Source organism: Heteronotia binoei, chromosome 9 (genome assembly GCF_032191835.1).
Source record: "Heteronotia binoei isolate CCM8104 ecotype False Entrance Well chromosome 9, APGP_CSIRO_Hbin_v1, whole genome shotgun sequence".
Lineage (NCBI taxonomy): Eukaryota > Metazoa > Chordata > Lepidosauria > Squamata > Gekkonidae > Heteronotia > Heteronotia binoei.
The window spans coordinates 59,424,720-59,449,782 of record NC_083231.1 but is presented as its reverse complement, the minus strand read 5'-3'; the positions used below and the strand labels follow the sequence as shown (position 1 = coordinate 59,449,782).

The window sequence follows — 25,063 nt, the reverse complement described above, 5'->3', positions numbered from 1 at the left end:
TTTTAAGAAAGCCCCACTTTTCAGAATAGTTAAGCAGTGATTTAGTGTGAAACAGCATATTGCTGTAACTCTGTCTGTTCAATTTGAGTAAATGTGGTTAACTACACTGAGGATTTGGTCAGCTGCAGCAAATGGAGTGGCAGCTTCCTGTGATCACCATTTATTCTCTTTTATCGTTTATGGAGAACGTTTTTAATTTGACTCCCATGGTTGTTTTGGATTAACATATATTCTTTTATGAAGCCAGAGGTACTGATATGGAATTGGTTTCAGTTAAAGAGGAATGAAGTCTTCTTGGAGAAGTAGGCACTCTGCTTAACTAGAGAGAATATTATATTCTCCCTAGTTAAGAAGAGTGTACACAATTCCAAGAAACCTTCATCTCTCTGCTACATAAATCGATTGTATATTCTTCTAGTTTTCATTTCCAAGAAACTGATGCTTGTGATGTTTTCATTAATTCAACATACAAGGCCATCAAATGTGACACAGTGACTGGTTGCAGTGAAGGCTTGGCTTGATCTGGCTGCACCTCTATTTGCAGCGATTTAAATAGTTGCAGAAGTTTTGATCAGACATCCCATCCTGAACTAGCTTCACTGTGTGCTTGCCCCAAGGTAAATCATTCAGATTGTTGTAGCATCCTTGGGGGCAAGGTGGTCTTTCACCTATGTGCATAAGTGTGTATCCAAAGCTCCAGCTCTTTTTTGACAATTCTACAATCCCTCTGCCAAATGCTCCCATCCCTCTCAGCTTTTTCCCCTTCGCCTCTCTTCCTTGGAATATTGGGAGGGTTTTTTTTTACAGATTTACATGAGAGTAGACCCATTGACTTCAGGACATTTATTCTTGTGTCAGTCATGGAATGCTCTTAAGCAGAAACTATGATGCAAAACAGGAGACGGGTTTGGGGGGATTTGTCACTCAAAAACAACTCTCCTGGGGACCCCTGATCCAGAATAACTACAGAAGTCTAGTAACAGTATGATGGTGATTGACAATGCCAGTGGGGATTATGCACACATCGCTACCTGATCCAAAAGAGAAAAAAGGAGGTAGAAATTTTATTTTATTTATTATTAGATTTATATCCTGCCATCCCCGCCAGGGCAGGCTCACAACCTATAAAATCACAATAACAACATAGCTAACAATTACATTTAAACAGATGTTTTAAAACAATATGGTGCTAATATCAGGATATCATTTCAGTTCAGTTGGATGATGAATGTTCTTCCTGCTACTATATCGGCGTGTCAGGATCAATTAAAGGCGAGCCGGAAAAGTATAGTCTTGCAGGCCTTGAGGAACTGGGCAAGGTTCTGCAAGACTCTGGCCTCCTCCGGCAGTTGATTCCACCAGTAGGGGGTGGTGACTGCAAAGGCTCTTTCTCTAGTAGATTTTAGTGTAGCCTTCCTCAGCCTGGGGATTGTTAAATAGATTTTGTGTACTGGATCTAAGTACCCTCTAGGGAATGTGCAGACTTCCCAAATGGCTTGACTTCGCAAGAGGGGATTTCAGACATCTGGAAACACAGGGTGAATGTGCAGGGATCGGTAAGCACTGGACTTCCTCTGGTGGCTACTTACTCCGTATTCAACTTTTCTTACAATGGGGTGAGTGTGACTGGGAAACAGCTGCCAGATGTGACTGTGTGAATATACTCATTTAATTTATTAGGCTCCAGCTACTATATTGGGCCAAACTGCAGCCAGTGTCTAGATCAGGGGTGGCCAAACTGTGACTTGGGAGGCACCTATGGCTCTTTCTCAAAGCCCCCACTGCCCTTTAAAGCTGGCAGCTTGGAGAATGCACTTAAAATTAAAGTTTCTCTCTCCCATCTTCCTTCCTTCCTTCCTTCCTTCCTTCCTTCCTTCCTTCCTTCCTTCCTTCCTTCCTTCCTTCCTTCCTTCCTTCCTTCCTTCCTTCCTTCCTTCCTTCCTTCCTTCCTTCCTTCCTTCCTTCCTTCCTTCCTTCCTCCCTCCCTCCCTCCCTCCCTCCCTCCCTCTCTCCCATCTTGCGGTTCTCAAACATCTGATATTCATCTTGTGGCTCTCAAATGTCTGATGTTTATTCTGTGTGGCTTTTACATTAAGCAAGTTTGGCCACCCCTGGTCTAATGCTATAAAATGTGAGTTTAGACATAGATGCTCTTTCCATTTCATGCTTCTAAATGGTGAGGGAAACCTCAAAGATTGTCAAAGAAGAGGTCAACAAATTGTTTAAATAAAGAGAGGCAATGTCTATAAGGAGCAACTGAGGGAGTAGTTTTAATTTCTAAGGAAAAAAGTTTTGTCGATTCTGTTAAAATCAGAGCTGAACAGTACAATTCTACAAAGAGTTATGACCTTCCAAGTCCATTGAAGTCAATGGGTATAAGTCTGTTTAGGATTGCATTGGAATTGTGATATTCGTGACTAGTCTGGTCACAGTTGGACTTTCTCATCTTGGATGGAAACCAGTGTAAGATTATTCTTCAATTTATATAGTGTTCTTAATGTTTTCGTTGTTGGCAGTTAAAAGCAGCAGATATATTGTTTTAATTCAACTCTTCGGAGGTCATATTAGATTCATTTAGAATATATCTGTTATATTCTGACTTGAATGTTTTGTTTTGCAAGTTTGCATCTGTGGATTGCAGAGAACCACATTCAACCAAGAGTCACATTTACTTCCCAAGACCCAGTTTGGTGTAGTAGTTAAGAGTGAGGACTCTAATCTGGGGGAACTGGGTTTGATTCCCTACTTCTTCACATGCAGTGAGGGCGAAAAGACACAATTGGTGTGACAAATGACAGATTTCACTGCCTCTTTACAAGGACTTACCTACTTATAAGAATGTGCTCTAGGACATTGTTTATTAATGCAGGAGGCAAAGTTTTTCATGATCTATTGGCTTTTCTGTACTAAATCCTAAAGTACATTTTTATACTACCCTTCTTTCCAGAAGCTCAGATGGAACACACAGTTCTTGCCCCTTCAGTTTTATCTTTCCAACAGCTTTCTGAGGTAGCATAAGGCAGGAGACTAGTCCAGGGTCACCCATTGAGCTTCATGGCTGAGTAGGGATTTGAATCTGGGTCTCCATGGTCCTAGCTCCAACACTTTTGGCTGTGTACCTCATGGGGTTTTTTAGTGGTTATTTGTCCCTACAGCACACACTATTTCTAGTGTCTTTAGACACATCCCAGCAAAAAGGTTTCCATAAAGAATCTGCAACAGAAAAGCACAAAATAAGTGGATGCAGTCCATGTGTGATCTATCACTGTGCTCTTTATGTTTATGGGACAGTTTTTGTGTTATTAAAGAGATAAAGACTTTTGCACAATTAACTTGACAGGATGATGCAAATTTCTCAGCTTCTAACTACTGTTCAATATCTCCTTTTCCTTTCTCAGTATCTTTTAAAAATAGAGTAAATTTGTGCTTATGCTACTGTTCATCAATCCCTTTTGGGCAGGTTGTTAATTTTGTTCGCTAATTTCTTTGAGCATAAGCAGTCAGCTTCCCAAGCCTGGAGCAATTCTGTTTCATGATTCTATACCAAGATCCACTTCAGTGCTCTTTAGCCGACAGACTTAATCAAATGTCTCAAAGTTTGTTTTTGCTGCTGTTGCATAAATAGCTAAAGATGAAGGACTTAATTCTTGGTGAAAAAAACCCAGGTATTCATTGGGAATGTGCATGTGACGGAACCGGCCCGATTCTGCCTTCAGACCCGGTCCCGTCAGCTCCCTATTGAGTCACCAACTCCTGGAGGGAGCTATTTCACCTCCTGCCACTTGGGCTCGCTGCCACCACCTGCTCAGTCTAGGGGTTCAGATTGAGAGGAACAGGACTCCCAATCCCCCTCTCCAGCTATGAGGCCAGGCCTCAAGGTCCTCTGCCACCCTGTACTTGGGAATCACAGAGACCTCAGCACCAATTTGGGGAACCCCTGGAGGATTGGCACCTTATCCAACTGCATGCCTTCCTCCTTCCCCGGGGCCCTTTATAAAGCAGCGTGGTCTAAGGCGGTTGGGGAACTATGTGGTACAGAGATGGACTGCCAGCATTTAAAACAGTAAAAATATTTAATTAAAAGAGAAAAAGAAAAGAAAAGAAGAACAAAACAAAAACAGTTGCATATACAAAGTTAGCACAGCACAGCACCCGCACAGCAAACAGCATGACAAAGAAAAGGTGTTTATAAACACATCCTATTGTCCCTGGTCTAAACTGGTCCTGTCTTGTGGACGACTTACTTGGTCTGACTACCCGGGGGCCTTTTCCTGCGTAAATAGGCCTCTTCCCCAGGCAGGAGCTCCCAGGCTCACATCCTTCTCCATTGAGCGCTAGCTGAGAACTGAGAACTGACCTCTTCCTGCCTAACTCACATGCAGAGAACAAAAGAACTTCCTGCCTCTCTAGGAGACTTTCCCCCTAGAGTTGTTGGTTTGGCTCTGGAAGGGAGGGGAAGGCTAGGCCAAAGCCTGCTTAGGAGTTTCATGTTTTCCCTCCCAATGAAGCACCAACATTGACTAAAATGGCGTTTCTCCACAGTGCATAATGCTGTTTCAGAGGTTGGATGCAGTCAGACTAGATTAATAGGGGCTGGAAATGGATAGATCACTACAGAAAATTATTGTCTCTTCTTACAGATTTATACGTTCTTTCTTTTCAGTGATAACTCTGATTGGGTTGCTTACTCTCTTTTCATTGTTTTCAAGTGTGCCATGCAATGTGTTATGTCACTGACTTAGAGTAGAAGTCTTTTTGGTTTCTTCGAGATAGCTCTGCTCCTCATCTATCGCAATGGACTCTGGTTCTCACTGCTTTTTTAAGGAAGTAAAAGATGCTTTATTTTGGTTGTACCAGATTAACTGTCTGGATTCTGACAATATTATTGTTTGGTATCAACTCAGGGCTTCATTATTTGGGGTTTTATAGAACTGTACAATACAGCAATATTCTTTTTTCCCCCCCTTTTGGAATGTGTGTGTACATCTTCAGTGAGAGCATCTGTTTGTGATGCTGTTACTGGCACAAGCACATTGACCATAGGTAGTAAATGTTTGGGAGCTGAGTCATAGGTTTCCAACTGTAAGTGTAAAAATACTGAGCACTTGTTCTGGCATGCATATTTATCTACATATCTTCACTATGTGTGTTGTGTATTTTGGCTCTTATTCCACACATGCCAATGACTGACAATGGTTCTATTTAGGAGCCATGCTTTCTGATGCAGGAATACATGGTTTTACAGAATGTAGTAGAAACTGGAATCAAAGATAGAATTATTGGGCACATAGAGGAACACAGCTTGCTGAGGGGGAATGAGCATAGATTCTGCAAAGGGAAGTCCTGCTTCACCAACCTTTTGGAGTTTTTTGAGAAAGTGAACAGCTATGTTGACAATGGTGGCCTGGTGGACATTATATACCTGGATTTTCAAAAGGCTTTGACAACGTACCTCACCAAAGACTCCTCAGTAAACTAAGCAGTCATAGGATGAGAGAGTGGGTTCAGTTATGGATTAAACACTGGTTAAATGACAGGAAGCAAAGAAGAGGACTAAATGGACAGTTTTCTCAATGTAGGGAAGTAAGTAGTAGGTTCCCATAAGGATTGGTATTGGGGCCAGTACTTTTTAATTTATTCATATCATAAATGATCTGTAAGTAAGGGTGATTGGTGAGGTGGCCAGGTTTGCACTTTGCAGATGACACAAAATTATTCAGGAAGGTAAAAACCGAAGCTGACTGTGAAGAGCTCCCAGATGACTTCCACAAATCAGGTGAGTGGGCGACAATGTGGCAAATGAAGTTCAATGGTGATGTGTAAGATGATGCGCACTGGGAGAAAATCTCAACTTCAGGTATAGGCTAATGGGTTCTGAACTTGCTGAGACTGAGAGGAAAAAAGATCTTGAGGTCATAGAGGATAACTTAGTGGAAGTGTCAACCCAGTGTGCTTCATCAGTGAAAACGCAAACTTTATGTTAGACATTATTAAGGGACATAAAACAACTAATATTATAATGCCCCTTTACAGATCTATGGTATGGCCTCATTTGGAATACTGGTCAATGTATCTCAGTTCTGGTCAATGTATCTCAAAAAGGACATTGTAGAGCTGGAAAAAGTACAGAAGAGAAGCAACCAAGATGATTAGAGGTTGAAGCACCTTCCCTTTGAGGAAAGAATGAAGAGCCTGGAAGTCAACTTTTCAGCTTAGAAAAGAGATGACTAAGGGGGGACATGATAGAGATTTATAAAATTATGCATGGTGTGGAGAGAGTAGTAAAGAGAAAGTTTTCTTCCTCTACTGTCCCTCAAAATACTAGAACTCAGGGGAATCCAATGGAACTGATGGGCAGTAGATTCAGGATAGGCTAAAGCAAATACTTCTTTACACAGAGTGCATTTAAAATGTGGAATTCAGTGCCAGAGGAATAGACAGCTTTAACAGAGGATCAGAGAGATTTATGGAGGATAGATCTATCAGTGGCTACTAGCCATGGTGACTGAGAGGAGCCTCCCCATTCAGAGGCACTAAACCTCTGAATCTTAGAGCTAGGAGGCAACATTAGGGGAAGGTCTTGGCCTCACCACCCTCTTGTTGGCCCTCCTGAGGAACTGTTTGATTATTGTGTGAGACAAGATACTGGACTATGTATATAAGAAAGCTAAGTTTAAGAAATCATGTTGTGGTGCCTTCATTCTGACTTCTTAAATGGCTTCCTATTAGTATACAGGAATAGACATTCAATATGTGTAAAAATTGTCCCCCTCCAGCTCTGTTGGTTGCATTGCAACAGATCACAGGTTCATCTTCTCAGAAACTGTTATTAATAAATCATTATAATGAAGTTTTAATTTTCACTCAGTGTTCCTTTAAAATATAGGCTTTGTACTGTTAATGAATTGGAGACCTACTTTCTTTGTATGCTAATCTGGGCACTTCTATGACATTGCTTTATATAGCATATTTCCTTGTGTAATAAAAAAAGGGATCTAAGAAAACCAAATTTTGTATATCCCAAATGACTGCTTTTCCTATTTGGATGAACACAAATTCCTGAGATTGATTGGCTTAACCTGAGTAAAAGATAGGTTGGACGAGAGATAATAATTTAGCTGCTGTAGGAGCTGCTACAGAAAGGAAAGGAAATTTTGGGAGTCCAGATAGATATATAAAGGATGGAACTCATTTTGCTTTTAGAGAATACTGGGACATCCTGCACTAGGTTGCACATTCTGGCTATCTAACAATAGCTGGAAGTATTTCACACCCAAACTGAGTGAATAGATTGACTTTTAACTTGATGTTGTTTTGAACTCATCTCTATTTCTAACAACCACCCCTTCCTTTTGTATAGATAAACTGGGACCTAATGGACTTGCCCCCCCCCCTCCCTCTGTCTACTCAGAGTAGCTGTAGCTCTCCAGCATTTCAGGGGTGTTTACAGGCTGGTTTGAGATAATAATTTTGGTTGTCCTTTTCAGCATTTGTTCTGCATTGGAGCCTCATATTAGAAGGGTGTTAAAACTAATATTTCTCTGTGAAACTGAAGTTTGTAGAACTCTATAATTTAACAGTGGTTGGTCCCCAACCCTCCCCCCCCCCAAACATCCGTAAGAGATGCTTGCCTAAGACACAGAGGTGGGGGAACAGTGGGATTTGGCAATGCAGTTTTTAAAACATCAAGAAAAAGCACAAAGATCACAGCAGAAACTAAAAAATATAAAATGTTCTGAGCCTAGGAAGACATGAAATGACTGAGCATTGCAAGCTTCTCCCTGCCTCATCTACTCAAGAATGTCTGTGGTTCTCCAGGTGTAATGTTCCCCTTTAGTTTTGGCTGTGGGTTCCCAAGTTAGAGTACTCACTTAGGTACCCATTCTCAGGTCTATTCAGCAGAGACAAGCTGGCTCAAAACATCAGCCATTTGTAAGGAGACAGTGGAAACTGTTGGTTTTTGGAGTTAATATGCAGAATTGGAAACTGAAACAAATGCTCCACCAGATAGAACCAAACTAACTAATATAGATATTTGGGGGCTAGCAGACTGTTCCATTACATACAAAAAGTTGCAAAGAAAATGCAGAATGGATTTTCTATTAAGGTTTCTGTGCACAGACAGACTACCCTGGGAACGGAAAATCCACTTCACATATGAACATATGAAGCTGCCTTATAGTGAATCAGACCTTTGGTTCATCAAAGTCAGTATTGTCTTCTCAGACTGGCAGCGACTCTCCAGGGTCTCAAGCTGAGGTTTTTCACACCTATTTGCCTGGACCCCTTTTTGGAGATGCCAGGGATTGAACCTGGGACCTTCTGCTTCCCAATCAGATGCTCTACCACTGAGCCACCGTCCCTCCCCTAAATTGCTCTACCCCTGAGCCACCGTCCCTCCCTCCCACATTTCCTTTGCAACTTTTTCCGTGCTTCATTGGAGCTCAGAGGAGAAGCTAGCAATGTGGAAGGCAGCTCTGTCCTAAGGGTGAGGACAGGCAAGGGAGAAAGTGGGAGGAAGAGAGCTGTAGGCCTGATTAAAGCCCTTCATGGGCTGGTTCTGTCTCATCGGCCATGAGTTTGACACCTGTATTCTAAGAGGATAGGTTCTAATAAGGATTATACCAGGGGTGGCCAATGGTAGCCCTCCAGATGTTTTTTGCCTACAACTCCCATCAGCCCCAGCCAACATGGCCAATGGCTGGGGCTGATGGGAGTTATAGGCAAAAAACATCTGGAGAGCTACCGTTGGCTACCCCTGGCTTATACTATAACTGGCTTAGTAATTTACTTGGTTAGTTTCTGCCCTTATTAAAACAATTTAGGTATACTTATAACTATGAGCAAATTGGCATAAATTGTCTGTCAAGAAATCATGTCAGTTTTTTTTTTTTTTTAAAGCATGCAGGAAGAGAAAGGAGAAAGCTGGATAAAACTGCACCAGGTTTGAATACTTTTGTCTTCGTACAGAAAGCACCCATTGATCCTAAATGTGGTTTTTTGTACTAACATGCTTAGGTTACTGTTAACAGGGACTAACATGCTTAGGTTACTGTTAACAGGGATGTTTCCCTTGTTCGCCAATTTTTCTTCTTTTGTGTTTGTTTTGTTTGTTGCCAAGAGCCCCCAAGATTCTTTGCAATCCCCTTTCCATGTGTAGAGCACTGGAAATACTCTGACTTTCCTGTCGGATGAGTACTCAGAGTGGATGGTTCCTTGAGTCACTGGAACCATCCATTGATCACTGTTTGCCCAATCCAAGTATAGCAGGACATCACCTTTTCTCACCTCCCACATTATCCAGTGCAAGCTGTAACTGGCTCTGGGACAAATGTTTTATTGGAATTGACCCTCTGAATCTTGAAAGTTGTCCCTATCCTCCTCCTTTTAGTTGGGCAATCCCTTGTCCCAGCTTGCTCCTGAAAAAGTGTCAGGAAGAGATGAAAATTTGTCAGATGTTGACTACCAGCCAATTCTGGCTCATTTCTTTATAAGGAATTGTATGTACTGACTGGAATACTTGTGAAATGTGGTGTATACTTAGAAACTCTTGTTTTCTTTTAAAATCGTGTTCTCTCTTCCCCTTTCCCTTGCATCTTCTCTGTGTGGAATGCAGGATGATAAGAGATGAAAGCAGTTAGTCTTGCAGTGACAAGAAGGGTACTAGAATTCTGCTCTGGGGAAAACCTCCCCATATATATTTCTTCACTTTTTCATGCAAGCCTATAGCTGTCTTTCAGAGGAAATAAGGGGGGGAGGGTGCCAAAGGTAATGATCGGTTTCTGAAAGCTACAATGTGGGGTTAGCTAGTATCTATACCATAGCCGTCCACATCTCAACTATTTTTAATGTTTTTATGTTTTAAATATGCACTATTTTATTATGATCTTATTATGGTGGTTTTATTAGAATCTTATCTAGTGATCTTTATGCAGCATAGACCAGAGGTTCATTGTGTTGAAAAGCAGGGTACAAATGTTGTAAATAAAATAAACTTTTATGTATTTATATAACCCCTGTATAGTTCCATACCACTGCAGGGATTTATGACAAGGGTGAAATCCTATGAATGTACACTTATGCTTATAAAAATGAATTCGATTATTAGCAATACTAGAATAAAGGTATAGATTAAAATTAGCAGTTTTGAGTTAAATAATAAAACCAGTGCCATTTAGGTTAGAGACTCATCCAGGTATATAATTTGCATTAAATTTCTTAACTGTTGCTGTAATTGTATTTAGGTACACGTACGAAGTTATAGTAAACATAAACTTATCTTACTGATTTCCTGCCTCCTTAATAAGTGCTAGCAAACTACAGGATATGTTTCATTAGGGCCAAACTATATATTCTGTGAGAGATCCCTGACTTTGAAATTATTTAGCAATAGGAGATGGTGTGTTTGACCTTTTTGTTCTGTGCCATAGTTGTAGTTTCTGTGTTTCTAGGGGGCAAATGTAGGTTTTCCTCCCCTCCCCCTTTTCTGGTGTTAACAAGCTTTAGAGCAGGGGTGTCAAACATGCGACCTGGGGGCTGAATTAGGCCCCCGGAGGGCTCTTATCAGACCCTGAGCAGCTGACTGTCATCTGTTTCCTTCTCCTTTTCTCTTGCGCCCTTCTGCATCACAGCCTGCTTTGACAGACTTGCTCAATCGCACAGGAGCTACAGAACAAAGCCTCTATTTTCTCCATTGGCTGAGGCTCCTTCTTTGGGGAGGAAGGGGAGAGGCAGAGCTTGCTTTGCCAGACTCTCTTAATCACAAAGCTGAGCTACTGAGCCAAGCCTCTTCCTTCTATTGGCTGAGGCTCCTCCCCCTCCTGGTCCCCTGGGAAATGAAGGAAAGAGCCAGGACTTCCTTGGCCCAGTTCCTTGGATCCCATGGGAGAGATACAAAGAAAACACCTTTAAGACCAATGATGTTTTAAGTATGTTTTAATTTAAAGGGTTTAAAAAAAAATCTTTAATTGTGTTTGTCAGTGTCCTTTGTAAAGTTTATATTTCTGGTACCTAATCTTAAATAGGATCATACACGGCGCGGCCCAACATGGCCCAGCCCAACAAGGTCTCATTTATGTCAGATCCGGTCCTCATAATAAATGAGTTTGACACCCCTGCTTTAGGGAAAGTGTGGTAGGGAGGAAAGATTTGACACCTTCTTCCCCATCAACTCCATAGCCAGAAGTGACTGGGATTATTGCTGTCATTGTTCAGTACTTTTTAAAGACTCGAGTTATTACAACTGATACATGAAAAGTTCCAAGGAATTTGTTTCTCCTAGTTCTATTAAATATTAGCAGTGGTTTTCAGGAAGCACCACCTTTGGTCATTGCTGATTTCCTATCCTTCTAGTCAGAATATGTGAAAACATTCTGCTTTTTGTATGTTCATAATGCATTTTCAATTAGCTACTCCAGATCCCTCAGTTCCCTTTGTTTCATGTTTGTATAACTTATATACATATTTGTATAGATAGAAAAACTAGCAGGTATATTTTCTTAGCAAGTGAATGCATCCTCTGTTATGCAAGCTAAATGTGTTTGTTCAGTATTTGCCTAACATTCATTGCAAAATTGATGCTTCTTTGTTGAAGCCCTTGGAGTTTTTAAGAGGTGAATTCATGAAAACTACTACAACTAGGCTTTAGTTGTTTTCAGTGGGCAGGATATCTGTATGGGTGTAATTGCCATGGCAGCATGGAATCTGACCCTGTACTGTAGAATATGATGGCCTGGCAGAATTTTAAGAATCTTGGCTTTCACTAAAATAAATCTAGCTTTCTTTGTTGAGAGCCTGCCTACTTAACAAAATAATTTTTAGCAGTTTAAAGTTATATTAATTCACATGGGAGAGGAAGCCATGAGGGATTCTGCAGGACTTCTGTGGTTACTCTTGAATAATTTGTTACTACTGTAGCCACCATGTTTGAAGAACAGACAATAATTCCAGTTGCCTCCTGACTTCCAGACAAAATTAAAATGTTTATGTCTGCATAACTCCTAATGCCTCTCCCTTTCAGCCATGTCCTGTTGAACTATAAATAACTCTTAACATGAAGCTTTTAGAAATTAACCTTTCTCCTGGGCTTGAGTATTTCTCCATATTCCATGTTTACAATTCTGAAGGCTGAAATTTAATTGTGGGGACAACATTATATCATTGGATCCTTGATGACTGTCAGGTACATTAGGATAAGGCCTACTTTAATTTCGTTTTCATTATTTTTGTTCATAGTCTGGCTTTCTGAGTATTATAAAACTATTCTGTCAATCGGTAAGAAAATATGATAAAACTAGAATAACAATACTTGAATTTAACAGCAAAGACTCTTAGTAAAACAACACAATGCAGTGGGGTTCAGATAGAAGGGCTGGAAGGAAAAAATGCTATCCCTTACATCATAGTTCACATCTCATTATACACAGTATCACACTTTACATCAGCCACCTATGAAGGATTCGTTAGACTGATGTGAGGCAGACTTGAGTGGTACAGCATAGGTTTTAGATTTTGATGGAGGAAAATATTTGTAATAGTCAAGAGAAAGCAGCCAAATCTTATCTAAGCTTCTTGTAACATATTTTCAAAGAAATCTATGAGGATTTAATCAAGAGAGTAGGAAAGCAAAATTAAAAATTTTTGTTCAGGTGCTGGTCTACTGAATGTTGTCTTCATATGTGCAGAACATTCAGTGGGGTTACCAGCAGTGTTCCCTCTAAGCTGAGTGAGTGTGAGCTAGATCACATATTTTTAGCTTCCGGCTCACACAGTTTTGTCTTAGCTCAGACAAAGGGCCCCAGAGCAAACTGATTTATGCAGTAGCTCACAACTTTCATGCCAGTAGCTCATGAAGCAGAATTTTTGCTCACGAGACTCCACAGCTTAGAGGGAGTACTGGTTACCAGCCTTCAGGTGGGGTCTGGAGATCTCCTGCTTTTACAACTGATCTCCAGGTGGCAGAGATCAGCTCCTCCGGAGAAAATGGTGGCTTTGAGGGGTGGACTCTATGGCACTGTACCATGCTGAAGTCCCTCCCCAAACCCTGCCCTCTCCCAGATCCACCCCAAAGTCTCCAGGTATTTTCCAACACAGATCTTGCAACCTTAATTCTGAGTAGTAGGAAAATAAGTTCTGTTTTAAATGATACGTGAATTGTGATTCTGCTAAGCACGCTCTGCTAAGCACAAATTTTATACCAAATCAAATATTAATGAACTATGACTTGAACTATGAGTTAAAGTTGAACTATGAGTTAAAGTTACTATTGCTAGTTAATGGGGATAAAAGTATATCTGCCTCATATGATAATGAATGTCCAGTTACTGTGTGATAAATAAAATTCCCTTTACACAAAGTTTCATGACAAGACTTAATTTTTGTGATATTTATGCCATTATTCCATAAGCACAGGGTTTCTTTTGAGCAGGAACGCAGTTCCAGCTAGCTTGTTGGCAGAGGGAATGGCCTACTATGCAAATGAGTTCCTGCTGGGCTTTTTCTATGAAAAGCCTTGTGCCAAACAATGGTTACATCAGGGTGTGAGGCCTAATATGCAAATGAGTTCCTGCTGGGCTTTTTCTACAAAAAAAGCTGTGCATAAGCATAAGCCATAAGAAGCAACACTTTTACTTAAACTGATAGACTCCCAAGTATTGCTGTTGAACTGTTAATTATTCTTGTTGTGATTTTGTGTTTTTTTCAATAGACCTTTCAGCTGCCCAAAGAAAGTTTGCCCACTCACTGAGAGAGTTTAAATTTGAATTTATTGGTGATGCAGAAACAGATGATGAGCGATGTATAGGTATGTGAGTGCAATAGCAATGAATATGTCATGTTCATTTAATTTTTTTGTTCTTTCCTGTTCTTCATGATTTGCAATGATCTAATGTTTTTTTTCTGTTATAGATGCATCCCTCCATGAATTTTCTAACTTTCTGAAAAATTTAGAAGAGCAAAGAGAAATAATGGTAAGGTCTCAGTGTATTGAGTTAAATGGAAGATTATTTTTAAAAGTACATTAGCAGTCAGCTTTGGTTGCTTACCTTTTTGATGAAAATAAACAGCTTTGCATGTAACAATAGTGCTCACATTACATCCCTGCACTCTGGCAGTGCACCTTTGCATGTGTTGCGAGCATGCTGTCCTGATGACATACCTGATAAGTTGTGGTTGCCATTTTGTGTGAATTGGGCAATGCACGTATAGCTTCCACTTTGGTTCATGCATGGAAGCTGTATGTAGATCGACAATCCATATTTGCCCAGTTCACATGCAATGGTGAAAGGACAAATTGGGTGCACTGCAGCAGTGGTGCCCTCCTAAAGGGGCTTTCAGTTGCATGGGCATAATATCTGAAGATAAAGCACAATACAATGCATTCTATGTGTTATAATGCCTTGTGATTTTCCCTTTTAGTTTTTGCTGCTCCAAAACTTTCTTATTTACCCAGGTAAACCTTTTGCAAGACATCTTTTCCCTTCTCATTTCCCTTAAAATATATCTACTGATCAATATCACTGGACTTTTCTTCTATGTTACTCTCAAAGAGAGAATTCAGGCTTGTTTACTACATGACCTATAATGAAACTGAGGAAAAAAATACCTTGGCCCCTTTAATAGAGGCTTAATGGAGCTTTATTTACCAGGTGATTATATTAAAAATATGGACAAGAACTATATAGGGTCCTGCTGGATGTGTAAAGAGGCAGAAGACACTTTTTTCCCATGTGTGGTGGACTTGTAAAAAAGCAAGAAAATTTTAGAAAGACGTACATGCAGAGATTTGGAAAATTTTAAAAATTAATTTTGAAATGAATCAGAGACTATGCTATTGGGAATTCTACTAGATAAAATTGAAAGAATGTTTCATGAACTGTTTAGATACATGTTGCCTGCAGCTAGAACAATATGGGCAACCAAATGGAAAGCTGAGGGATGCCCAAACAATGAAAACTGGAGAGACAAAATGGCAGAATATGCTATTATGGCCAAACTAACCAATTATATAAACAGAAGACTGGTCAAAGAATTTGGGGGGGAAATGAGAAAATTATTTTTATTATAATTTAAGATGAAAAATGAGTGATTTGCATTAGCTATTGAAATGTTGTCTTCTGCTTTAATTATCAGTATAAAGATAGGTTAGTCATTAATATAACTTCATTAATATAATTAAGGTTGTTATAGATAAATATAAGCAGGGCTTTTTTGTAGCAGGAACTCTTTTGCATAAGAGGCTACACCCTCCTGATATAGCCAATCCTCCAAGAGCTTACAGAGTTCTTCTTACAGGGCCTATTGTAAGCTCTTGGAGGATTGGCTATATTGGGGTATGTGGCCTAACATACAAAAGAGTTCCTGCTACAAAAAAAGCCCTGAATATAAGTATTTTCTGAAATAATCCTACACTCTGAAATAATGTCATATTTGAGACTACAAAAGTTAATTTTGACTTACAGATGAACCTATTTTATTGTTATCCTTTTTATTTTTAGAAATGCTCTTAAAAAGTACTCTCTGATTTAAATTTGACTATGATAATTAGTAATACTAAGATGAATTAGAACATACATGAAGCATTACCGAGATGGACTGATTAATACTGTGTGAGATTTGTTTGTCTAGATTTATGAGGCTGAATATTTGCTTTTTTCTACCAATGTTTTATTTTCATTTGCTAGTGCAGCAATAGACATTGGGATAGGGGTCATTTGTAATCATGTTGTGAATGGAAAAGTTTTTCTTTTAAGTTTGTACAGGACTGACCAAGACATAGGAATGCCAGTTTCCAGGTGGAGGCTGGGTATTCCCTGATTTTTGGGGCTCCCCCCCAGACACCAGCCAGCTGGCTGGCAGGGGAAGCCCCATCCCAACAGTCGTCCGTGGCCTCGCTTGAAAAGAGTGGGGACCGTATGCACCTGCCCTGCAAGTGGCAAATTCATGGCTTGTGGGGCAGGAGCACACAGCACCTACTTCCCCCCAACCATTTAAAAGGAAGTTTCCCCTTAAATGTTTGGGGGAAAGCAGGTGTGTGTATGTGGCACTGCATCTCCAACATGATGATGTCACTCTGCATGATGTCATCATGTCAGGGATGGCCCCTCCCCTTCCTGGAACACCCTCCAGATTCCCCTGCTGGGAAGAAGGTGGGACATGGCAAGCCTAACAAGGCATATAGTAAAGATTGTGAAGACCGAGTTCAGTAGGATGACAGTGTTGTCTAGTTTAGGCTCTTGAAGCATTTATGTAGTGTTAGTAGATAACAGTTCCCTGAATCCATAATACTAAGAACATATTTTCTAGCCACTCATATTCATGATTAGTCCATTCCATCTGTTCATGGCACTTTAAAGTGTTTTCTAATCCTAGAGATGAATCCATAACGTGTATGTAGATTATTTTTAAAAACTCTGCCAAGAATGAAAAAGTTTTCTTTTTGCCAGAAGGTTGAAAGAATGTATAAGAGAAAATATAATTCTTTGTTTCAGGGTACATAACAAATATTTATTGTCTTCTTTCTGGCAGGTAGAAGAAAATGAGAGTTCATTTTATCTCTTCTCTTATTTAATGTTGTCATAGTGCCCACATTCCATAGATGTTCCATTGAAACCCGTGGAATGTCAGGATATATAGTTCCCACAATATTTGGCTCCAGGTCAAAGCTCTAAAAGCTGTTCTATGATGTTGTGTTTTGTAAATTCAAATTACAAAGTCTTCCCAAAGGAACTCCTCACACTTGCCTCCCATCCATAAAAATAAAAGTGAAGCAGAACTTTGGGCTTATCTCCCCAGGTCTGTACTCATTAATGATGTGCTGCTGAGTTTTCTGTGCCATAATATTACAGAATTAGCATAAAATTTGGGGCAGCAAATGATTGCTAATGCATCTGTAATGTAAAGTTGCCTTAAAATTGTTACTACCAAAATGCTTTGAAAAACTGACATATACATTGCATATTGCTTTTTTTGTTTTGCAGTGTAGTTACAGTAGACACAGACATAACAGTATGTTTCACTAATGAAACTTACTGTTAGTGTTCTTTGACAGAAGATTATAGAATCACTCATGTATGCATGATGATGTCAAACCCCCTGCCCAACAGCAAGTTAATTCACTAATAGTTAGAACATAAGAGAAGCCATGTTGGATCAGGCCAATGGCCCATCCAGTCCAACACTCTGTGTCACACAGTGGCAAAAAAAAATTTATATACACACACACACTGTGGCTAATAGCCACTGATGGACCTGTGCTCCATATTTTTATCTAAACCCCTTATTTCTGTGTGGGTTCAAGGAAAGTAATCATTCACTACCTGCCTCAGTTGTATTTAGTAAAGTTGTCAATCAGCCTATTCAAAAAAAGGGCATCTAGGCAAACATACAAATGGTCATTCAGTGAGTAACTCAGATTTCATAGCTAACTAAATGTGAACAGTGATCAAACAAGACCTGTTTCCTTCATTGATATTTTAGTGATATTCACAAATTTTTAAATTGCTGTTTGTTTGTTTTTTGCAATTCTGTTTGATTAGTCAAATGCATGCTGACCAATTAATAACATTGAAGAAATTTTCAATTTGCTGATTTCATTTCTTCTGGTGATATATAAAAAAGAATTTGTATGCTTTTGAAGGCGAGGGGGGGAAAGGTCTTAGTTTAGTTTATTATTATTGGATAACTCAAGAAACAGTGCATGTCCAAAACTCTGAAATGTCCCCAAGGCAGATATCAAGAGGGCTGTTTTGTCCCTTGAATGACATTTTGAAGTGGAATCTAGAAAGTGAAGGTATGCTGGTTATGTAATACAAAAGCATTTCTTTGATTGTTATTATTATTACTACTACTACTCCTACTTCCCTGCCCTTCACTACCCAAAGGAGTCTCAGAGTTGCTTACAATTTCCTTTCCCCTCCCCACAACGGACATGCTGTGAGGTAGATGGAGCTGAGAGAGCTCTGACAGAAACTGCTCTTGACTGCTCTTGATGTGACAAGGTCACATCAGCAGGTTCATGTGGAGGAGTGGGAAATCAAATCCGGTTCTCCCAGATAAGAGTCTGCACACTTAACCACTACATCAAACTGGCTGCATACTTAACCACTACACTAGCGCCACTTCTGTCAAAACTAACCTTTGTAACAGTCAGTGTTCTGGGTTTAGACAAAAATAGATTTGAAAGCACTAAAAGACACTTCATAAAGCCAAGGTGATTTTCAACAATGACAGTAACAATGAAATTAAACAAATTGCTTTTTCATTCATCTTAAAAAATTCTTGTTTTTATATAAAACTAGGAATAAGACCCATTGTGGGCTCTAGAAATGGGCTCTGGGCAAGTGCCCCAGCCTTTGGCACTCAGAGTCAATTTGCTATGGCATCATAGCATGATGATAATCATGCAGACACCGAAGCTCAGCATTCCTTTTCTCTGTACTGTGTTGTTGCTGCCTTTTCCTGTCACATTTAGCCTTGTGTTTAGCATCATCGTGTGCTTGTGGCATGATTTGGGGGTTTTTTTTGCCTGGTCTGCTTGTGTTATAGTATACCATGGAGTATGCACTTCAAGACAGCCGTTTCATGTAGGGAAATTGATCAGACTTCAGCTTTCCTTCTCCTCCTTCCTCCATGCAGCCTCTACCAAGGAAAAGTACAGTCTTTCTATACAGTGTGGACCAAAGCAGGAGGGAAGCATCCTCAGCAGGGTATAATGACACAGAGTCCACCCTACAAAGCAGGCATTTTCTCTAGGTTAAGTGATTTCTGCCGTCTGGACAGCAGTTGTAATTCTGAGTGATCTCCAGCCCTCACCTGGAGATTAGCAACAATGGTTGCCCAGGAGGAAATGGCTGGTTTGGAGGGTGGAGTGTATGGCATTGTACCTGTCTGAGGTCCAACCCCTCAAACCCCAACCTCTCCAGGCTCCACCCCTCAAATCTCCAGGAATTTCCCAACCTGGAGTTGGCAAACCTATCTCTTTCCCAGCCAACCTCAACCTATCTTTATTGCTCCCTCTGACTTCAGCTTTCCATCTCCTCCCTCCTTGCTGCTTCTACCTAGGAAAAGCAAGTCTTTTTCCACAGTAAGGACCAAAGCAGCTTACATAATTTTCCTCTCCCCTTTTGATCTGTGTAACAACCTTGTGAAGTAGGTTAAGCTGAAAATCTGTGACTGGTCTAAAATCACCCAGTCAGCTTCCACAGCAAGAACTTGGGTCTGGCAGACCCTGCTCTGAAGCGCTGCTATGCCATACTGGCTGTCATGGGGGGCTGCTGCTGAACAGTGGCAAGTGGGCAGGTTAAATTATGTTGACCAGATGGCATTAAATCACCTAGAGAGTGCTGTCAGGTGTAAGGCGTGCAACTTTCAGGTGGAACCTGAAGATCTCCTGGGATCACAGCTGAACTCCAGAGAACAGATCTGTCTCCCCCTGGAGAAAATTACTGCTTTGGAGGCTGGATTCTGTGGCATTATATTTAGCTGAGGTCTCTCCTTCCCAAACTGGCTTCCTTAGACTCCATCACAAAATCTCCAGGAATTCCCTATCAACATTAGTCAGAACTAGCCCCAATCTGTTCTCCCTCAATGGCCAGAATAGGCCTGAAAAGGGCCTCACCCTGCCTTTTACTGACAGAATTAAGCTTGGAATACTGTGGTTGCCTAGCAACAGCCACTGAGGGAAAAGTAGATCATCAGTGAAGATAGCTTTCCCAGTGGCCGAATCCTCATCTGTCCTGGGGCTGGAGAATGGGGTTGTTCTCCATTGAGATTGAGCGGCACATGGCTCAGCCAATGGACAGCTAGGCGAGTCATCGGCAACGTGGCTTGCCTTTTATAAAGATGGAGAGAGAAAATTAAAACAATCCAGTGCTTGTAGAAACCTAAGTTTTGTGCTTGAATAAATTATGCATGTTAAATTTGCTTGCACATTTTGTGTATTAGTATCTTTTTATTAAAAACAAACAAATAAAACTTCCCTAACTAAAGGTCAACTGGTCCTTTGCCAATGAAATGAGTGCAAAATGTTCTTTCAGAGTAGAACACAAAGTAGTAAGTGGGTCGTGGGAGATAGTTCAAAGAATGTCTTTTGGATGACAACTGTGTTCATGTTCCTGTTGTTTAGTATGAAAATGAAATGAGCTCCAGGAAGTAGTTTTTCATATATTGGAAAATACTGAAAGCACTGAGAATTTACCATAAAACCCACATATTTTTCTTCCATTGAAGGATATAGAAGCAAATTTAAGTGTCTGATTGATTCCTAAAGGGTATTCATTTTGTCTGTGTGTAATACATATGACCTCTTAGGTGCTACTGAATTTTTAGTTATATAGTCAGCACTTGATTCTTTTGCATACAATTTCTTCATCTTTTGTAGAAATAGAAGTTTGTATGTACACTGATAATTGTACATAAATGAATACAGTGTTTAGGGGTCCCCCCCCCTTGTTTAGGCTGTAGTAATTCAAATTCTGTTATGTTTAGCTGGAACCTAATAGTAGCATAAGCCTGTAATAGTGCTGTTCCCATTCTTTTCATGTGGTTTACATGAAGGCAGCTCCCAGGAGATTATGATTTGAGACTATAAAAGGAAAGGAATGATTTTTATAACTGAAAGCGCTCTTGAGTTTATATTGGTGTTAAAGGGCTTGTGCTTTGTTTCCACTTATTAATGTTTATTTAACTTCAGCTATTGATAAATAATAAAGCAGTTCTTTTGAAAAATACTAAACCACATTTAACACAAACAATTTTGTATCATATATGTATGTGTATAGCAAAAACCCAAAAACCCAAACAAAACCCCATACCTCTACTGGAAGGATTGAGAGGAAGGAAATAATACTACTGGGAAAGGCAGGCACATGCTTGGGAAGATGCAACTGGGAGGTTGGGGGGAGGGTGGGCAATTAGAGCAGAAGAGCATGTGATGGGAGCATTGCGGGAATGTGTGACTGGGGACAAGAGGAAATGAAAGTGAGGTCATATGGGAGGGTTTTCTTTTCCTCTGTGAAACCTTGTGGTTCTTCTGCTTTGTATTTTAATTTGTTTTGTTATCTTAGTTGTATCCTACCTTTGCAGGAAAAGAGAGGCAGCACATACAGTTTTTAAATAAATAAATCACTACTTAGCCATTAATGTGAGTTATTTGGAAGACTGAACTTCTATACAATTGTAATGCCTTTGCAGGAAGCTGATTTTAATGCAATAAATACACATATTTGTGGAGGATCTTTCTACCTTTAAGTATGCACCTCTGATGCCAAGGCTATCGTATTTTTTCAGCATAAATATGCTGAACATTTGATAAAATATTTAAAAAAGAAATAATCTCTATTTCTTTAGCATTATTCAGTTATTATAAACTGATTTGGACAGAATCAGATTATTTATGGAGCATTTTATTTGTTTTATGATGAACATGGACAGTTTCCATTAAATCAATTTGTTTGTCATCTTTTATATTTAAAATATCTCATCTCACCTTTTTCAGTATGTTCACAGTGTCTTTCATCTTGTAAAATAATAAAATAAAAAATATAAAAAGTTAAAATGCTTCTGAATCTGTATTATTATTATTATTATTAAAACACGGAAATAAGAAGAGTCTAATAAGGAAGGAGAAAATCAGCAATAGACAATCAATTATAAGCAATCAGACAAGCTGAGTCTCTTTGGATCTGAGTTATGAGTCAAGCCAAGCAAGAAACTGAACAAAGAATAACATCAGATGATAAATCTATTTTTACTAATATGAACAACAACAAAAGTGTTATCCCGAGAAAAAGGTTGGCCTGTACTTTGAAAATAACTATTTGTTTTTGATGTAATTGTTCAGCTGCTTAACCTGATATGTTAAAGTATTAAGTATAGAGTGTAAGCTATTTTTCTTCTTTCTTGGAAGGCACTTAGTGTTACTGAAACTCTTATCAAACCTCTGGAAAGGTTCAGAAAAGAGCAACTTGGAGCTGTCAAGGTTTGTCGATAATATCTTGCTTTTTAGTTTCACTTTCTTTTTCTGTTCAGGTTGAACACATTTGGCTAATGGTAGATCCTGTGGTGGTTTACTAATGCCTAACTACTGAATGAAAAGCAGACTCTGATGTCAGCAAAATGATGTCTTCATCTGTGCCTGTGCTAGGTATTGCACTCAGCAGCCTCGTGTTTCCTCGTTGCCCCAGTTCTCATTGCCACGTTCTGACACTCTTCAATTCCTGTCCCCTATTTAGCAATGCTCCATGGCAGAAGTTCTCTCAACAAACCAGCACATGAGCTGCCCTGCATTTGACTTTGAGCAGATTTATAGTGTTGTTGTTGTTTTTGCAGATTTATTTAATAAAAATATTGGGGCAGATCTTTAGCTAGAGCCATAAAGAAATTGGTGTTCACCTCTGATGTTGATAGGGTTGCCAGGTCCAGTGTCTGTGCTGGCAGGAGGTGGGTGGGGACTTTCAGGGAGTTGGGTGGAGCTCAACTCAGATGTCACGCTGAAGCGACATCATCACGTCATGGATATCACACTGTGACACTCTCATTTTTGGGCAAAACTCTCTGATAAAATCAGCATTAAACCAGGGCATTGCTGAATGATGTTCCCAACATGATGACATCTATTCTGCACAATGTCAGGGACGTTGCATTGCAATGTTGTTGTTTGGGAATAGAGTTTCCCTTGCTGGCCAGCTGACTGGCAGTGGGCAGAAGCCTAAAAAACTGGAGGGTCTCCTGCTCCAAACTGTGGAATGGCAACCCTGGGTGTTGAGCGCTAATTATTAACTTCATGAGGTGCAGCTAGTAGGTTAGATATATTATATGTATTTCTAATGGATGGCCAGAATCTCCTGTTACTTGTATTCTGTTAGCTTAATTAGATTAATTAAAAAAGTATCACTAATTAATTTGGTCTAGATTTTTTTAAAAAATTTAAATATAGTACATGCTCTTTTATGGGTGGAAATGCCACCTTAGGAAGCATTCTTCCTCTTTCTCATAGGATAATATCTTTTCTGATAGAGACATGTAGCATCTTTTTAAAAAAGTGTTTCTTTGTTCTTTTCAACTATTATTTTATTTGTGTATAAATATATACATATTTAACAACTTACATGATTACAGCTGAAGTTTCTTTAATTCAGAACATTGGGTTGACTCTGGCAGAATCATAGAGTTGGAAGGGACCTCCAGGATCATCTAGCCCAACCCCCTGTACAATGCAGGAAATTCACAACTACCTACCCCCACACCACCAGTGACTCTTGTTCCATGCCCAGAAGATTGCAAAAAACATCCAGGATCCCTGGCCAAACTGATCTGGAGAAAAATTGCTGCCTTACCCCAAAATTGCAATCAGAATTTTCCTGGGCATGTAAGGAAAGGGCCATGAGAACTAAGCACTGATGCAACTCTTCCTGCTCTCCTTCTCATGATCTGCCTAAGTTCACATAATCAGCATTGCTGTCAGATGGCCATCTAGTCTCTGTTCAAAAACCTCCAAAGGAGGAGAGCCCACCACCTCCTGAGGAAGCCACTGAGGAACAGCAAGTTCTTCCTAACGTTTAGCTGAAATTTCTTTTGATTTAATTTCAACCTATTGGTTCTGTCTGCCTTTCTGGGGCAACAGTTTCTTCTGTTAATTTCTTTTCTGTCAGTGATAAAGGCTTAGCTTAAGGGAATCACTGATTTTCCCTGTAGATAGTTAATGGAATCTGACATTTCAGATTTTCTGAATTGGCAACTGCAGTATTATAGTAGGAGAACATTTCCATTTTTCTTGGTTTTATCCTTTATTCTTGTTTTATCATAGAGCATGAGTGTTTACTTGAGGTTGTTTCAGATGTTCTCTGATGTGATAATTTACTTATTTATTCATAACCAGGGCTTTTTTTGAGCAGGAATGCACAGGAACAAAGTTCTAGCGGGCTTGGTGTCAGGGGATGTGGCCTAATATGCAAATGAGTCCTTGCTGGGCTTTTTTGTAGAAAAAGCCCAGCACATTGTTCCTAATTTGCATATAAGGAACAATGTGCAGAACAATGGTGGTGTCATGGGTGTGTGGGCTAATATGCAAATGAGTTCCTGCTGGGATTTTTCTACAAAAAAAGCTCTGCCTGTAAGTATGTATATATGACCAATTATATGCTTATGGTTTTTAAAAAAACATTTGGATACTCTGTGACAAAATAATAGCTTCAAGTTTCATGTTTTATAATGTAAAATTGACAGCTTCAATTTAAGAAAAATAACATGGTTACATAGTGTTAATAAAAGCAAATCTGTCATTTTGTGGTCACCATTTAAATGTTCTCACTTTTTAAAATAATTAAATCTTTAGGAAGAAAAGAAGAAGTATGATAAAGAAACAGAGAAGAACTACAGTTTATTAGACAAGCATTTAAGTATGTCAGCAAAGAAGAAAGAAACACAGCTATTGGAGGTATTGTCTTTATTATCTTGTCAAAGATGTTTACTATTTGAAGGAAAAAAGTGTAAACATTACTTCAGTAGTACTGTTTCTTTTGAAACTTGGATGCCAGCAGCCAGGCTTTTTTGTTTTTAATAAAGAAGTTAGAATATAAGGGAAGCAATGCTGCCTGCGTAATATTCTTTGCTTCATATATCATAAATATGATGAGCTCACAGTCAAGATTATGCCAAAGCTGCATATAAGTTAATAAATTATTATTATTTTGCATGGGCTTAATGCTATATATTACAGCAGTTGATTTTTGTCATGCTACCCAAGTAGAGGCTGAGCTCTTGCACTAGCACTAGAATTTCTTGGGAGAATTGTTGTCTTTCAACATTTAGCACTTATATCACTAGGATGCAACAGTATATATAATTTTGGTTAAGGGGCTATGTAGTTAACCTATAAGTTAATTGTAACTTTCCACATATTAATTATCTATTGTCTGATGTATTTATTAAATAAATATTTCAGTATCCAATGAAAATATGATTTCTGTAATACCTGATAGAGAATGAATTTGGTCAGGGCTTTTTGTGTGTGCAGGAATGCAGTTCTGGCTGGCTGGACCAGGTCTCCAGCTCAAAAAAAGGTCTC

The 25,063-nt window shown here is 39.5% G+C and overlaps 1 protein-coding gene across 1 annotated transcript in view; it reads left to right on the top strand.

Annotated features, from left to right (window-relative positions):
* ARHGAP10 (Rho GTPase activating protein 10) overlaps nt 1-25,063 on the top strand; it is a 183,960-nt gene that overhangs the window by 44,606 nt on the left and 114,291 nt on the right. Inside the window, exons 2-5 of the mRNA XM_060246668.1 lie at nt 13,706-13,801; nt 13,906-13,967; nt 21,905-21,976; nt 24,332-24,433. Of these exons, the coding sequence (XP_060102651.1) occupies nt 13,706-13,801; nt 13,906-13,967; nt 21,905-21,976; nt 24,332-24,433 (332 nt within the window). The remainder of the gene's footprint in view (nt 1-13,705; nt 13,802-13,905; nt 13,968-21,904; nt 21,977-24,331; nt 24,434-25,063) is intronic.